Source organism: Dendropsophus ebraccatus, chromosome 5, assembly GCF_027789765.1.
Source record: "Dendropsophus ebraccatus isolate aDenEbr1 chromosome 5, aDenEbr1.pat, whole genome shotgun sequence".
Lineage (NCBI taxonomy): Eukaryota > Metazoa > Chordata > Amphibia > Anura > Hylidae > Dendropsophus > Dendropsophus ebraccatus.
Window position 1 is genome coordinate 5,663,889 of NC_091458.1, and position 17,516 is coordinate 5,681,404.

The following is a 17,516-nucleotide window of genomic DNA, read 5'->3' on the forward strand; positions in this document are numbered from 1 at the left end:
TGCAGATGTTACAGGCTTTGTAGTACAGTACGGTCTATGGAGGATGTGCAGATGTTACAGGCTTTGTAGTACAGTACAGTCTATGGAGGATGTGCAGATGTTACAGGCTGTGTAGTACAGTACAGTCTATGGAGGATGTGCAGATGTTACAGGCTTTGTAGTACAGTACGGTCTATGGAGGATGTGCAGATGTTACAGGCTTTGTAGTACAGTACAGTCTATGGAGGATGTGCAGATGTTACAGGCTTTGTAGTACAGTACAGTCTATGGAGGATGTGCAGAGGTTACAGGCTGTGTAGTACAGTACAGTCTATGGAGGATGTGCAGAGGTTACAGGCTTTGTAGTACAGTACAGTCTATGGAGGATGTGCAGATGTTACAGGCTTTGTAGTACAGTCTATGGAGGATGTGCAGATGTTACAGGCTTTGTAGTACAGTACAGTCTATGAAGGATGTGCAGATGTTACAGGCTTTGTAGTACAGTACAGTCTATGGAGGATGTGCAGATGTTACAGGCTTTGTAGTACAGTACAGTCTATGGAGGATGTGCAGATGTTACAGGCTTTGTAGTACAGTACAGTCTATGGAGGATGTGCAGAGGTTACAGGCTGTGTAGTACAGTACAGTCTATGGAGGATGTGCAGAGGTTACAGGCTTTGTAGTACAGTACAGTCTATGGAGGATGTGCAGATGTTACAGGCTTTGTAGTACAGTCTATGGAGGATGTGCAGATGTTACAGGCTTTGTAGTACAGTACAGTCTATGGAGGATGTGCAGATGTTACAGGCTTTGTAGTACAGTACAGTCTATGGAGGATGTGCAGATGTTACAGGCTTTGTAGTACAGTACAGTCTATGGAGGATGTGCAGATGTTACAGGCTTTGTAGTACAGTACAGTCTATGGAGGATGTGCAGATGTTACAAGCTTTGTAGTACAGTACAGTCTATGGAGGATGTGCAGATGTTTCAGGCTTTGTAGTACAGTACAGTCTATGGAGGATGTGCAGATGTTACAGGCTTTGTAGTACAGTACAGTCTATGGAGGATGTGCAGATGTTACAGGATGACTTAGACACACTGAGTGTTTGGGCGTCCACTTGGCAAATGAGGTTCAATGTGGATAAATGTAAAGTTATGCACCTGGGTACTAATAACCCACATGCATCTTATGTCCTGGGGGGGAGTTACTCTGGGAGAGTCGCTGATGGAGAAGGATCTGGGTGTACTTGTAGATAATAGACTACAGAACAGCACACAATGTCAGTCAGCTGCTTCTAAGGCCAGCAGGATATTGTCATGCATTAAAACAGGCATGGACTCTCGGGACAGGGATATAATATTACCGCTCTATAAAGCTTTGGTGCGGCCCCATCTGGAGTATGCCGTCCAGTTTTGGAACCCGATTCATAAAAAGGACGTTCTAGAGCTGGAGAGGGTACAAAGAGATTAAAAGAATTACATTTGTTTAGTCTGGAGAAGAGACGTTTAAGGGAAGATATGATTAACTTATTTAAATATATAAATGGCCCCTACAAGAGATATGGGGAAAAGATGTTCCAGGTAAAACCCCCTCAAAGGACAAGAGGGCACTGCCTCCGCCTGGAGAGACAAGGGGGCGCTGCCTCCACCTGGAGAGACAAGGGGGCGCTGCCTCCACCTGGAGAGACAAGGGGGCACTGCCTCCGCCTAGAGAACAAAAGGTTCAATCTCCGGAGGCGACAAGCCTTCTTTACAATGAGAACTGTGAATCTGTGGAACAGTCTACCACAGGATCTGGTCACAGCAAGAACAGTAGAGGGCTTCAAAACCGGCCTAGACAAGTTCTTAGAGCAAAATAATATAAATGCATAAGTATAGAACCTATCACCCCTCCCCCTTCCCTGTATCCATCCCCTCCTTGGTTGAACTTGATGGACATGTGTCTTTTTTCAACTGTATTAACTATGTAACTATGTACAGTAACTTATATATCACATATCCAGCTGCTGTGTTATCAGGGTTATACAGTTACTATACATTATACACCACATGCTGCTATACTGTACAGTAACTTATATATCACATATCCAGCTGCTGCAGTGTTATCAGGGTTATACAGTTACTATACATTATATACCACATGCTGATTGATATACTGTACAGTAATTTATATATCACATATCCAGCTGCTGTGTTATCAGGGTTATACAGTTACTATACATTATACACCACATGCTGCTATACTGTACAGTAACTTATATATCACATATCCAGCTGCTGTGTTATCAGGGTTATACAGTTACTATACATTATACACCACATGCTGCTATACTGTACAGTAACTTATATATCACATATCCAGCTGCTGCTGTGTTATCAGGGTTATACAGTTACTATACATTATATACCACATGCTGCTATACTGTACAGTAACTTATATATCACATATCCAGCTGCTGTGTTATCAGGGTTATACAGTTACTATACATTATACACCACATGCTGCTATACTGTACAGTAACTTATATATCACATATCCAGCTGCTGCTGTGTTATCAGGGTTATACAGTTACTATACATTATACACCACATGCTTATTGCTATACTGTACAGTAACTTATATATCACATACCCAGCTGCTGTGTTATCAGGGTTATACAGTTACTATACATTATATACCACATGCTGATTGCTATACTGTACAGTAACTTATATATCACATATCCAGCTGCTGCTGTGTTATCAGGGTTATACAGTTACTATACATTATACACCACATGCTGATTGCTATACTGTACAGTAATTTATATATCACATATCCTGCTGCTTCTCATTGTTTCATCTGTTTTACATGTTATTCAGAATAATAATCAGTATATTTGGCGTGTGGAACCAATTGTCTGCATTTCTATGTTTTCCTATAGGGAAATTTGCTTTGGTGTAAGAGTGGATTTGGATTACAAGCGCCATCCTGGAAAAAATACTCGTAATCCAAGGCACCACTGTATATATACATATATATATATATATATATATATATATATACAATTCCTGCAGCTCCCGGCATAGTGTCAGTCTATCTGTTTCAGCACTTTCGTAAATGGTCGCTGGTCACTGGCTGATAATTTGCCGTTCACTTCGTCTAAAGAGTCTTCCGCAGATCCCCCCGCTGTGTGGGTTCTAAAACTATTTTTTTTTTACTGATTTCTCTCTTCGTCTGATCGCTGATCGGCGTAAAAATCAAATCGTCCCTTCACAATCGTTAAACGAACAATTCATAATTCTGTAAAAGGACCGTGAGGGACAGTCGTGTCTTCTCATGTAGGTTGTAGCTGACTCTTCCCACCCATGTGACTCATCACATGATCCTGACATCATCAAAGGTCCTTTACTGCCTTCAGCTGTACAGTCTGACTCCTCCCACATGACTGATCACATGACTGTGACATCACCAAAGGTCCTTCGTCCAACTGTGTCTGCTGTGGGGATAGAGGAGAGAGATGAGATGGCGGAGAGAATATTACACGTGGCCCTAGAGATCATCTCACTGCTGAGCGGAAGGGTGAGGGATTCTGGGAGCTCCCGCCTCATGGCTCCTGTCTCTTAATAAAGCACGGACATGGCTGGAGAGGTGACGCGATAAAGTGACATCACTGTCTCTCTCCATACACAGGATGACATGGTGGTGAGGAAGAGGAGGGATGAGGAGGAAGGATGGAGCAGGGACCAGGGTCCTATATCACTGCTGCCTCCACCTCACTCACTGATACAGAAGGGAAACCGTCATCAGGAGATCCTGGAAAACATCAACAAGATGGCTGAGCTGCTGACTGGAGAGGTGAGCAGGAGGGGGAGGCAGCTGCTGACTGGAGAGGTGAGCAGGAGGAGGAGGCAACTGCTGACTGGAGAGGTGAGCAGGAGGAGGAGGCAACTGCTGACTGGAGAGGTGAGCAGGAGGAGGAGGCAACTGCTGACTGGAGAGAGGAGGAGGAGGAGGAGGCAGCTGCTGACTGGAGAGGTGAGCAGGAGGAGGAGGCAACTGCTGACTGGAGAGGTGAGCAGGAGGAGGCAGCTGCTGACTGGAGAGAGGAGGAGGAGGCAGCTGCTGACTGGAAAGGGGAGCAGGAGGAGGAGACAGCTGCTGACTGGAGAGGTGAGCAGGAGGAGGCAGCAGCTGCTGACTGGAGAGGTGAGCAGGAGGAGGAGGCAGCTGCTGACTGGAGAGGTGAGCAGGAGGAGGAGGAGGCAGCAGCTGCTGACTGGAGAGGTGAGCAGGAGGAGGAGGAGGCAGCTGCTGACTGGAGAGTTGAGCATTGTATTATCTGGTATTGTGGTTCTTCAGTCTTTAGTCATTTTTGCTTTTCTCCATCACCGGGTATATAGTATATATACTACAGGAGCTGGGATGGGTCAGATATTCCATACGTGACCTTTATTCCTCTGAGTTTGTATCCTTGTGTTTCTCAGGTTCCTCTAAGGTGTCAGGACGTCACCGTCTATTTCTCCATGGAGGAGTGGGAGTATGTAGAAGGACACAAGGATCTGTACAAGGAGGCCATGATGGAGGATCAGCCGCCCCTTCTCATCAATGACCCCCCCAAGGCCGGAGAAGGCGGGAGACATGATGGCGGCCAGGATATTAGAGCTCACCCTAGAGATAATCCACCTGATCACCGGAGAGGTGAGCCATGCGTCACATCCCCTCCCTCTTATCCCTATAGATAATACAGGGAGATGACTGGAGAGGGGAAGGATTGTTAGACTCTCTGTAGTGATCAGTGTCTCACCATACACAGGATTACACAGTAGTGAAGAAGTGGTGTGGTGAGTGTGTGGCGCCCCCTGTGTCAGGAGGCTGGAGCAGCAGCCCCATCACAGATCCTCCACCTCCATCACTGATCCATGAGCAGAAGATCCTAGAACTGACCACCAGGATGACTGAGCTCCTGACTGGAGAGGTGAGCAATGCTGCTGGGAATGCTGGGACATATAACACCAAGGTGGGAGGTGTCTGGAGGATGACGCCATCATTGTGTGTGTCAGGTTCCTATAAGGTGTCAGGACGTCACCGTCTATTTCTCCATGGAGGAGTGGGAGTATGTAGAAGGACACAAGGATCTGTACAAGGAGGCCATGATGGAGGATCAGCCGCCCCTCACATCACCGGGTAAGAGGAGACCTACTGCCCATTACTGCCGGCACAGGCATACCATAATCCTTAGCATATATCTTAGGGCATTTCCTGTGAATTTATTATAACAATTCTCTCATATTCCACAGCTTTATTGACCAGGGAAATCCAGGTAAACAACTGAGGGGACGTTTATTGTTGATCCGTTGGCTTCGAGGGCTATAAACAGGGATTCCCTCATACAATTGTGTACATGATGTGGCCCTACCACGTGCCAGAGATCTGCGGCTGGTGTAGGCTCTTAGGGCATGCAGGGTCAGGGATGTTACCCATTCTCTCAGTCTATCCGGAGTCGGGTAACCCTGGTGGGTGATATATAGGGGGTCAGTTTGTTGTTTGCAGCTGATGGTAGGTGTGACTCCAGCAAGTCCTCACAGAGTCCATCAGTAAGTGATGGTATAAGTGTTCTCCAGGTTGCTGTGGAGGGGATCCCTTATGAGGTGGTCATATAGCATAGAGATCAGGCCACCTGGGCCTTGAGATCCTCTAACGCCAATTAAAGGATAATTTAGGCTATGTTCACACAACGTATCAGACCGGCCGTTCCGTGACCCTGGCCGGATGATCCTTCCGGCCGCAGAGCTCTGATGCGGGCGCATCAGCGTGCGCCCGCATCAGAGCTTCGCATAGCACACAGTGAAGCGACCGGCCGGAGCCGCTCGCTTTACTGTGTGAACTGACAGCGCTTTCTGCAGCCAGAATTCACTGAATTCACTGTCAGTTATTTGCGGCCCCGTATGGGATCCTAGCCGGAGCATATACGATGTGTATACGCTCCGGCCGAGATCCCATATCAGATAAGGTTAAGTTGCACTCTGCAAAAAGTACGGCTGTTGTTGCCGATGACAACAACGGCCGTACTTTTACGTAGTGTGAACATAGCCTTAATCTGAAGCTTCTCGAACGAGACCTTAGTATTGTCGGAGAATACTTCAGCCAAAGTACATACTCCTAGTCTCTCCCAAAACTGTTAATCCGGGAGGGTAGTAAGGTGAGTATAATTAGGATTAGACCATAAGGGTATGTTCACACTATGGAATTCATGCAGAGAACATCCTATGGTGGATTTCGCTATACCCCAAGGAGTTGATATGTCTATTCTTTGGGCGGACAACGGAATCTGCCCGACCATAGAATGAAGCCTATGGGACCGGAGGAGATTCAAGTGGGAGCACACGGGGATAAGTGGCCGAACCTGTGGGATGTTCTCCGCGCGGATTCTGTAGTGTGAATGTACCCTAATCGAGATTCTGCAGGGATATCAGAATACTGAAGGACCATACCAACTGCTGCCCATACCTTGCGACTAGTTCTATGAATAGGTAGGTAGTTGCCCCGAGGTAGGACATCTGCTGTGAGATGGGACCACAAGGAGGGGGGGGGATCCAGTAGCATAACGTCTGGAGATGAAGGGGATCCACTGAGCTAGATATTTAAGCTGCCCAGCAAGATAATACAGAAGTATGTCAGGGAAAGGCCTTGAAAGCTTTGCCACATGTAACCTGGAGCGGGATGAGCCCCAAGTGAATTATTGCTGAGTCTCGGGCGGTGATGGCGGCTTTGGATGTAAGGACAAAGATGTCTTGGAGAACTTACAGACATTGAGGTAAATTGATTCTCCCAGCCACAGAGAGGGGCAGAGAGACGAGAGACGCCCGCCTGCATAATAATTTTATGGCTCGGCATAGATTGTCCTGCCAGGCATGAATCCTGATTGGTCCGTGTGGATGAGGGATGAGGAGTGCCAGGACCTTGGTCCGTAGTCTCTGGGTCCTTCTCGGTACTATTATAATGTTGGCGTGAAGCACCTTCAGCAGGGAAGAGGTGGGCAGAATACCGGGCATACATATGAATAGGGATTGCATCCAGAGCGGAGGCCTCACCTTAACTTCCAGGGCCTCCAGGGTAATGGCCGCCTCCAGCAGCGCTCTAGTCTCCTCTGTGAGCTAATACAGCGAGGAACGTCGCTATCTCACCTGCTGAAGGGATGAGTGCAGATCAGGAGAAAAAGAGGCAAACCGAACCACAATATCAGGGCTGGAGGTCCGTTCCTCCCCCTGCTGAGAGGATATTTGTAGGATCAATGGGTAAGCGTTACTCTGATGAATTCCCCACCAGTGTAATCCCCACCAGTGTAGTCCCCACCAGTGTAGTCCCCACCAGTGTAATCCCCACCAGTGTAATCCCCACCAGAGTAATCCCCACCAGAGTAATCCCCACCAGAGTAATCCCAATCAGAGTAATCCCCACCAGTGTAATCCCCACCAGAGTAATCCCCACCAGAGTAGTGGTGGCAGAGAGTGGATGGCTGCCAGAAGTTGTGTGGACACCTGAGAGAGTGTCGGCTCAGCGCCCGGTGGGGCAGCCTGCTCCTCCGCTCTTGGCTGGTCAGCGTCTCTCATACCTCGTGGCGTATTGGCGCCATGTTGGGGAGCCTGCCTGGCAAAGTCTTTCAGTTTTTCAGCAGCTGCGGACGGGCGTGTCCTATTCATCGCCGCTTCCTTTGTGACCCCCGGGGTCTCGGCAGCTCAGGAGGTGGTAGGCAGGCAGAATCTGTAAGGATATCGGCAGGGTAAAAGGTGGGAACGGGAAACAGAGACGGAGCTCTCGTCAAGTGCAACTGCTCATGCCGGCAGCTGGCCACCCTCACCCCGTGTAGACTTATTGTCATGTGCGACATACACATCTTAATACATCACATCAGAGCTGTAGATTTTCTGTACATAGTAACATATGCACAGTGCCCCATTCTCTTCACCTGTTGGGCTGTTGTATAGTAGAGCGTGCTCCTGTACTGAAACCAAACACAGCAAGTGCTGGTCATCTGAGCGTTCACAGAGAACGCAGTCATGTGATTGATGGACACATTGAGCCCTGTAACTCTGTACAGGCCGGGTCTTCATGAGTTTAGTCAGCCAGCACAAAACTGAAAAGCTTCAGGAGACTGGACCTGGATACAGTAAGTATAGCTGTTATATAGGAGCCTTCAGGAGACTGGACCTGGATACAGTAAGTATAGCTGTTATATAGCTGCCTTCAGGAGACTGGACCTGGATACAGTAAGTATAGCTGTTATATAGCTGCCTTCAGGAGACTGGACCTGGATACAGTAAGTATAGCTGTTATATAGCTGCCTTCAGGAGACTGGACCTGGATACAGTAAGTATAGCTGTTATATAGCAGCCTTCAGGAGACTGGACCTGGATACAGTAAGTATAGCTGTTATATAGCTGCCTTCAGGAGACTGGGCCTGGATACAGTAAGTATAGCTGTTATATAGCAGCCTTCAGGAGACTGGACCTGGATACAGTAAGTATAGCTGTTATATAGCTGCCTTCAGGAGACTGGACCTGGATACAGTAAGTATAGCTGTTATATAGCAGCCTTCAGGAGACTGGACCTGGATACAGTAAGTATAGCTGTTATATAGCTGCCTTCAGGAGACTGGATCTGGATACAGTAAGTATAGCTGTTATATAGGAGCATTCAGGAGACTGGACCTGGATACAGTAAGTATAGCTGATATATAGCTGCCTTCAGGAGACTGGACCTGGATACAGTAAGTATAGCTGTTATATAGCTGCCTTCAGGAGACTGGATCTGGATACAGTAAGTATAGCTGTTATATAGCAGCCTTCAGGAGACTGGACCTGGATACAGTAAGTATAGCTGTTATATAGTTGCCTTCAGAAGACTGGACCTGGATACAGTAAGTATAGCTGTTATACAGCTGCCTTCAGGAGACTGGACCTGGATACAGTAAGTATAGCTGTTATATAGTTGCCTTCAGAAGCCTGGACCTGGATACAGTAAGTACAGCTGTTATATAGCAGCCTTCAGGAGACTGGACCTGGATACAGTAAGTATAGCTGTTATATAGCTGCCTTCAGGAGACTGGACCTGGATACAGTAATTATAGCTGTTATATAGCTGCCTTCAGGAGACTGGACCTGGATACAGTAGGTATAGCTGTTATATAGTTGCCTTCAGAAGACTGGACCTGGATACAGTAAGTATAGCTGTTATATAGCTGCCTTCAGGAGACTGGACCTGGATACAGTAAGTATAGCTGTTATATAGCTGCCTTCAGGAGACTGGACCTGGATACAGTAAGTATAGCTGTTATATAGCTGCCTTCAGGAGACTGGACCTGGATACAGTAAGTATAGTTGTTATATAGCTGCCTTCAGGAGACTGGACCTGGATACAGTAAGTATAGCTGGTATATAGCAGGCTTCAGGAGGCTGGACCTGGATACAGGTAAGTATAGCTGTTATATAGTATGAGAACCTGCTTTATATCACATCTGCTACTGATTTAGATTTTGAATGTTATAACAGCAGGGACACTTTAATCTTATATCTAGTGAGGAGCAGCACATGTTATTGAGGCCCTATGTATAACCTGGGATTAAAGGTGGTGAGAGAAGAGTTCAGTATATAGAGAAGTATACAGGAGGTCTTGTATTTAGTTCTTGTCTGTTCCCTACAGATGGATCCAGGAGGAGAAATCCAGCAGAGAGATGTCCCCGTCCTCTGTATTCCCAGGACTGTCTGGAGGGAAATCACAGGATTAAAGAGGAAGAAGAAGAGAGGATGAGGAGCGATCCCCGGTGTATGAGTGAGGTGAAGGAGGAGGAGACGCCGGGAGCTGCTACCCCAGGTATGGTATAATGGAGTTACACAGGGAATGGTGGAAGTAGCAGGAGAGATGAGAGGAGGAGGTGTGGAGCAGAGAAGGCGGCCGGGTGGTGGTGAGTGCCTGGATATGCTGTACACCGCTGGGGTTACACATCTGCAGCCATCGCCAAGTTTCATAACTCTGGACTCACACAGAAACTTTTTGAGACTTTTTTAAGCCGCATGTAGGAGAATTTTTGGGACATATAAAGGAAGGACGTCTACTTCTTCCTGCTGTTTCCACTCCTGACTTTTCTTCAAAAACTTCACGTGTTTCTACTGTAATAGGAAAGTTAGGAATTCGCTAACTTTCTGGTTTAGAACAACAATTAATTACATTTTTTCCACACAGAGAATCCCAGTGATGCGGCTGATGGAGACTTCATGTTATCACTGAATTATAAAGTAGAAGATGAAGAAGTGGAGCAGCACTTCTCAGGAGAAACCCGCCGGGACCTTACTGTACATCCAGGAGGTCACAGTACAGATCTATCATATAATCCCCCTAATCATGAGGAACCTTCTCCTGACCCATCACAGGTTGTTACCACAAGGACAGATCAGACAGACCGGAAAAGGTTTCATTGTGGTGAATGTGGGAAAGAGTTTACAAAAAACTCAGATCTCGTAACACACAGAAGAAGTCACACAGGGGAGACATATTCATGTTCAGTATGTGGGAAATGCTTTACAGATGACTCGGACCTTGTGTCACATGAGAGACTGCACACAGCGGAGTATCCATATTCATGTTCACGATGTGGGGAACGTTTTGCTCAAAAAGCTGTTCTTGTTAAACATCAGGAATCTCACACAGAAAAGAAACTATATCCGTGTCCTGAATGTGGGAAATCTTTTACATCTAAATCAAGTCTTTTTATGCATGAGAGATGTCACAAAAGAGAGAAACCGTTCATATCAAAATCACGTCTTGTTGCACATGAGAGAAGTCACACAAAGGAAAAAACATATTCATGTTCAGAATGTGGGAACTCTTTTAGAAATAAATCTGATCTTGATAGGCATGAAAGAATTCACAAAGAAGAGAAGCCATATTCATGTTCAGAATGTGGAAAATGTTTTAAATGTAAAGCTCATCTGGTTAAACATGAAATAATTCACACAGGAGAGAAATCACATTCATGTTCAGATTGTGGGAAATATTTTTCAAGTAAATCAAGTCTTACTAGACATCAGAAAATTCACACAAGAGAGAAGCTATATTCATGTTCAGAATGTGGGAAATGTTTTACATGTAAATCAAAACTTATTACACATGAGAAAATTCATGCAGGAGAGAAGCCCTATTCATGTCCAGAATGTGGGAAATGCTTTACAAAGAAATCTCTTCTTGTTAGACATCAAATAACTCACACAGGGGAAAAGCCATACCCATGTTCAGAATGTGAGAAATATTTTTCAAGTAAATCAAGTCTTGTTACACATGCGAAAATTCACACAGGAGAGAAACCACATGCATGTTCAGAATGTGGGAAACGTTTTTCAAGTAAATCAAGACGTATTACACATGAGAGAATTCACACAGGAGAGAAACCCTATTCATGTTCAGAATGTGGGAAATGTTTTACATGTAAAGATCGTCTAGTTACACATGCAAGAATTCACACAGGAGAAAAACCATATTCATGTTCAGAATGTGGGAAAAGTTTTTCAAATAAATCAAGTCTTTTTATACATCAGAAAATTCACACAGGAGAGAAGCCACATTCATGTTCAGAATGTGGGAAAAGCTTTACAAAGAAATCATTACTTCTTAGACATCAAATAACTCACTCAGGGGAAAAGCCATATCCATGTTCAGAATGTGAGAAATGTTTTTCAAAGCTATCTCTTCTTGTTAGTCATCTAATACTTCACACAGGGGTAAAGCCATACATATGTTCAAAATGTGGAAAAGGTTTTACAAGTAAATCAGGTCTCCTTACACATGAAAGAAGTCTTCACAGGGGAGAGAAGCCATATTCATGTTCAGAATGTGAGAAATCTTTTATAAGTAAATCAATTCTTATTCAGCATCAGAGAATTCACACAGGAGAGAAGCCATTTTCATGTCCCGAGTGTGGGAAATGTTTTACAAATAAATCAAATCTTGTCATACATCAGAGAACTCACACAGGAGAGAAGCTATATTCATGTTCAGAGTGTGAAAAAGAATTTTCATTTAAATCAAATCTCCGTATACATGAGAGAGCTCACACAGGAGAGAAACCATATTTATGTGCAGAATGTGGGAAATGTTTTACTAACAAACCAGGTCTTGTCAGACATCAGAGAACTCACACAGGAGAGAAGCCGTTTTCATGTTCAGAATGTGGGAAAGGTTTTACACACAGATCAGGTCTTATTGCACATGAGAAGTCACACAGGAGAGAAGCCTTCTTGATGTGAATTCATGAATATAAAATCTGGAAATTGGAGAGTAAACTTTGTATAGTTGTGGAAAAAAATCAAATAGGACGGAAGGGAAGATGTGAGAGGAAGAAGAGAGGCGCGAAGACAAGAGGAGGAGGAGAAACTAGATGGAAACCATGGGGAAAACATTGTAAAGAAGAAAACTGTAATCCCTGACTGTATAATAGATGAATAAACCTTCCTGGCGGTCACTGCTGGCGGCTTCTCCCGTTATTTCCATCGTTATTTTGTGACCCTAAAGGAGTAGTCGGACCTATGCTGAAAATAACAGGGTACTGCCTCACCTCTCCCCGGCCTCTTAACATCTCGGCTGATGGACTGGCTGCTCAGCGAGGAGGAACGCTGGGGTCCCGGGGCCGGTCCTGCTGCTCAGCCCAGGCACAGGGAGAGGTAAGCCATGCTTCATTGTTACTCCCCCGCCACCTGTATACAATTAGCTGAGGTTGGACTCCTCCTTTAAAGCCACTAGTAACGTGAGGTGCAGTAACTGGGGTATGGTAAGAGATGCTTCCAGTCCAGTACGCCGCCATCTCCTGACATGTCCGGACCCCCGGGCAGAGATTAGTTACAGGGGTCTGACATTCAGGACTCTCTGTCCTCCAGTCTGGGACGGATATTACAACCATATAAAGGGAGGTGTGAGAGCCTGAAGCCGGTCTCTCCCCTCACCTCATGGACGACACTTCTGTACTGTCCACCAACCAGCTATGATGACCTCTGAACTCTCGTTGCCCCCTGTCCGAGCAGAGAGTCCACGGAAAGCCTGTTTTTGGTTCTTTATTTAGAACATGATATCACAGGGCGTCATATAATATGGACAGAGACACTTTGTGGGATTCACCCTCTCTGCATAGCGGGGTCTACAGCTCTGTACTCTATATTGTGCCTGCACTTACACTCAGCTGTTCACACTGCTGTATAGGGGATCTGCAGTTCCTTCCTGTATCTACAAGCTGCTGTGTTATCAGGGTTATACAGTTACTATACATTATACACCACATGCTGCTATACTGTACAGTAACTTATATATCACATATCCAGCTGCAGTGTTATCAGGGTTATACAGTTACTATACATTATATACCACATGCTGCTATACTGTACAGTAACTTATATATCACATATCCATCTGCTGTGTTATCAGGGTTATACAGTTACTATACATTATACACCACATGCTGATTGCTATACTGTACAGTAACTTATATATCACATATCCAGCTGCTGTGTTATCAGGGTTATACAGTTACTATACATTATACACCACATGCTGCTATACTGTACAGTAACTTATATATCACATATCCAGCAGCTGCTGTGTTATCAGGGTTATACAGTTACTATACATTATACACCACATGCTGCTATACTGTACAGTAACTTATATATCACATATCCAGCTGCTGTGTTATCAGGGCTATACAGTTACTATACATTATATACCACATGCTGCTATACTGTACAGTAACTTATATATTACATATCCAGCTGCTGCTGTGTTATCAGGGTTATATAGTTACTATACATTATATACCACATGCTGCTATACTGTACAGTAACTTATATATCACATATCCAGCTGCAGTGTTATCAGGGTTATACAGTTACTATACATTATACACCACATGCTGATTGCTATACTGTACAGTAACTTATATATCACATATCCAGCTGCTGTGTTATCAGGGTTATACAGTTACTATACATTATACACAACATGCTGCTATACTGTACAGTAACTTATATATCACATATCCAGCTGCTGCTGTGTTATCAGGGTTATACAGTTACTATACATTATATACCACATGCTGCTATACTGTACAGTAACTTATATATCACATATCCAGCTGCTGCTGTGTTATCAGGGTTATACAGTTACTATACATTATACACCACATGCTGATTGCTATACTGTACAGTAACTTATATATCACATATCCAGCTGCTGTGTTATCAGGGTTATACAGTTACTATACATTATACACAACATGCTGCTATACTGTACAGTAACTTATATATCACATATCCAGCTGCTGCTGTGTTATCAGGGTTATACAGTTACTATACATTATATACCACATGCTGCTATACTGTACAGTAACTTATATATCACATATCCAACTGCTGTGTTATCAGGGTTATACAGTTACTATACATTATACACCACAGGCTGATTGCTATACTGTACAGTAACTTATATATCACATATCCAGCTGCTGCTGTGTTATCAGAGTTATGCAGTTACTATACATTATATACCACATGCTGCTATACTGTACAGTAACATATATCACATATCCAGCTGCTGCTGTGTTATCAGGGTTATACAGTTACTATACATTATACACCACATGCTGTTATACTGTACAGTAACTTATTTATCACATATCCAGCTGCTGTGTTATCAGGGTTATATAGTTACTATACATTATATACCACATGCTGATTGCTATACTGTACAGTAACTTATATATCACATATCCAGCTGCTGTGTTATCAAGGTTATACAGTTACTATACATTATACTCCACATGCTGCTATACTGTACAGTAAGTTATATATCACATATGCAGCTGCAGTGTTATCAGGGTTATACAGTTACTATACATTATACACCACATGCTGTTATACTGTACAGTAACTTATATATCACATATCCAGCTGCTGTGTTATCAGGGTTATACAGTTACTGTACATTATATACAACATGCTGATTGTTATACTGTACAGTAACTTATATATCACATATCCAGCTGCTGTGTTATCAAGGTTATACAGTTACTATACATTATACTCCACATGCTGCTATACTGTACAGTAACATATATCACATATCCAGCTGCTGTGTTATCAGGGTTATACAGTTACTATACATTATACACCACATCCTGATTGCTATACTGTACAGTAACATATATCACATATCCAGCTGCTGTGTTATCAGGGTTATATAGTTACTATACATTATACACCACATGCTGATTGCTATACTGTACAGTAAGTTATATATCACATATGCAGCTGCAGTGTTATTAGGGTTATACAGTTACTATACATTATATACCACATGCTGCTATACTGTACAGTAACTTATATATCACAAATCCAGCTGCTGTGTTATCAGGGTTATACAGTTACTATACATTATACACCACATGCTGATTGCTATACTGTACAGTAACTTATATATCACATATCCAGCTGCTGTGTTATCAGGGTTATACAGTTACTATACATTATACACCACATGCTGCTATACTGTACAGTAACTTATATATCACATATCCAGCTGCTGCTGTGTTATTAGGGTTATACAGTTACTATACATTATATACCACATGTTGCTATACTGTACAGTAACTAATATATCACATATCCAGCTGCTGTGTTATCAGGGTTATACAGTTACTATACATTATATACCACGTTGCTATACTGTACAGTAACTAATATATCACATATCCAGCTGCTGTGTTATCAGGGTTATACAGTTACTATACATTATATACCACATGTTGCTATACTGTACAGTAACTAATATATCACATATTCAGCTGCTGTGTTATCAGGGTCATACAGTTACTATACATTATATACCACATGTTGCTATACTGTACAGTAACTAATATATCACATATCCAGCTGCTGTGTTATCAGGGTTATACAGTTACTATACATTATATACCACATGTTGCTATACTGTACAGTAACTAATATATCACATATCCAGCTGCTGTGTTATCAGGGTTATACAGTTACTATACATTATATACCACATGTTGCTATACTGTACAGTAACTAATATATCACATATCCAGCTGCTGTGGTATCAGGGTTATAGTTACTTTACATTATATACCACATGTTGCTATACTGTACAGTAACTAATATATCACATATCCAGCTGCTGTGTTATCAGGGTTATACAGTTACTATACATTATACACCACATGCTGCTATGCTGTACAGTAACTTATATATCACATATCCAGCTGCTGTGTTATCAGGGTTATACAGTTACTATACATTATATACCACATACTGATTGCTACACTGTACAGTAACTTATATCATCACATATTTAGCTGCTTCTCATTGTTTGTTTCATTGGTTTTACATTTTATTCAGAATAATTAATCCACATTTTTGGGGTGTGGACCCAATTGTCTGCAGATCAGTGATTTCTTATGGAAAAATTTGCTGTACTTTAAGAGTGATTTGGATTACAAGCGCCATCCTTATTATGCTCGTACTCCAAGGCACCATTGTATATGTATATATATATATATATATATATACAATTTCAGCAGTTAGGATAGCTAGCAGTCACTATGGCAGTTCCTGACATAGTGTTTTAGCTATAGGTTGCTAGATGGTGATATATATATATATATATATATATACACAATATTCCTGCAGTTCCTGGCATAGTGTTAGGCTAGCTAAAGGTCACTAATGGCGCTATATATATATATATATATATATATATATATATATGCGATGTACTGTAATATGCTGAGGGTGTGTTGCTGGGTGGTGTAGTGCAACCTTAGGGCTCACCTTCTGTAACCTTCCTGTTACGGTGGGGTCTGAGGGTGCCGGGGCCCCTTTCCACTCAGCATATACACAGGGGTAATATTTTTAATAAAAGTCTTCACACGGTAGCGATAAAAGTAAATGGAAACTTTACTTGAACAACAGCTTAGTACACTCCAATATAAGAGGCATCTCACAGTAAACATATATAGGCCTGATCAGCATACTTGGTAAGGAGGATTTCAAGTAGACAACAGGGATAGACCTGTTCCAGGGACTTTGTAGCTTTCAGCCTTTATAAGGATACGTGTGAATAGATACCCGAGTTACTGAGAGAAAATGACGCTGCAAACACTCACTGGGGGAGATTTATCAAACATGGTGTAAAGTGAAACTGGCTCAGTCGCCCCCGGCAACCAATCAGATTCCACCTTTCATTTTCCAAAGAGTCTGTGAGGGATGAAAGGTGAAATCTGATTGGTTGCCGGGGGCGACTGAGCCAGTTTCACTTTACACCATGTTTGATAAATCTTCCCCATTGACTTGCAAGAGAAAGACGCACAGACATACTGACGCTGTCGACGCTCGCTATCATGTAGGAGGAAGACGCATGGACACACTGACTTGTGAGCCAGGAAGATGTGGACGGTGAATGGGAGACCCTCTATCACTTCCCCAATCCGACAGCAGGCACT

The 17,516-nt window shown here is 43.4% G+C and overlaps 1 protein-coding gene across 1 annotated transcript; it reads left to right on the forward strand.

Moving 5' to 3' along the window:
• The first annotated feature begins 3,044 nt into the window (after positions 1-3,044).
• LOC138793977 (zinc finger protein 585A-like) lies at positions 3,045-12,467 on the forward strand. The gene is made up of 7 exons (XM_069972741.1): positions 3,045-3,541; positions 3,653-3,817; positions 4,447-4,660; positions 4,776-4,803; positions 5,260-5,282; positions 9,662-9,832; positions 10,202-12,467. The coding sequence occupies exons 1-7, from the start codon at positions 3,404-3,406 to the stop codon at positions 12,256-12,258; spliced, it is 2,796 nt and encodes a 931-aa protein (XP_069828842.1). The 5' UTR covers positions 3,045-3,403; the 3' UTR covers positions 12,259-12,467.
• The last annotated feature ends 5,049 nt before the right edge of the window (positions 12,468-17,516 follow it).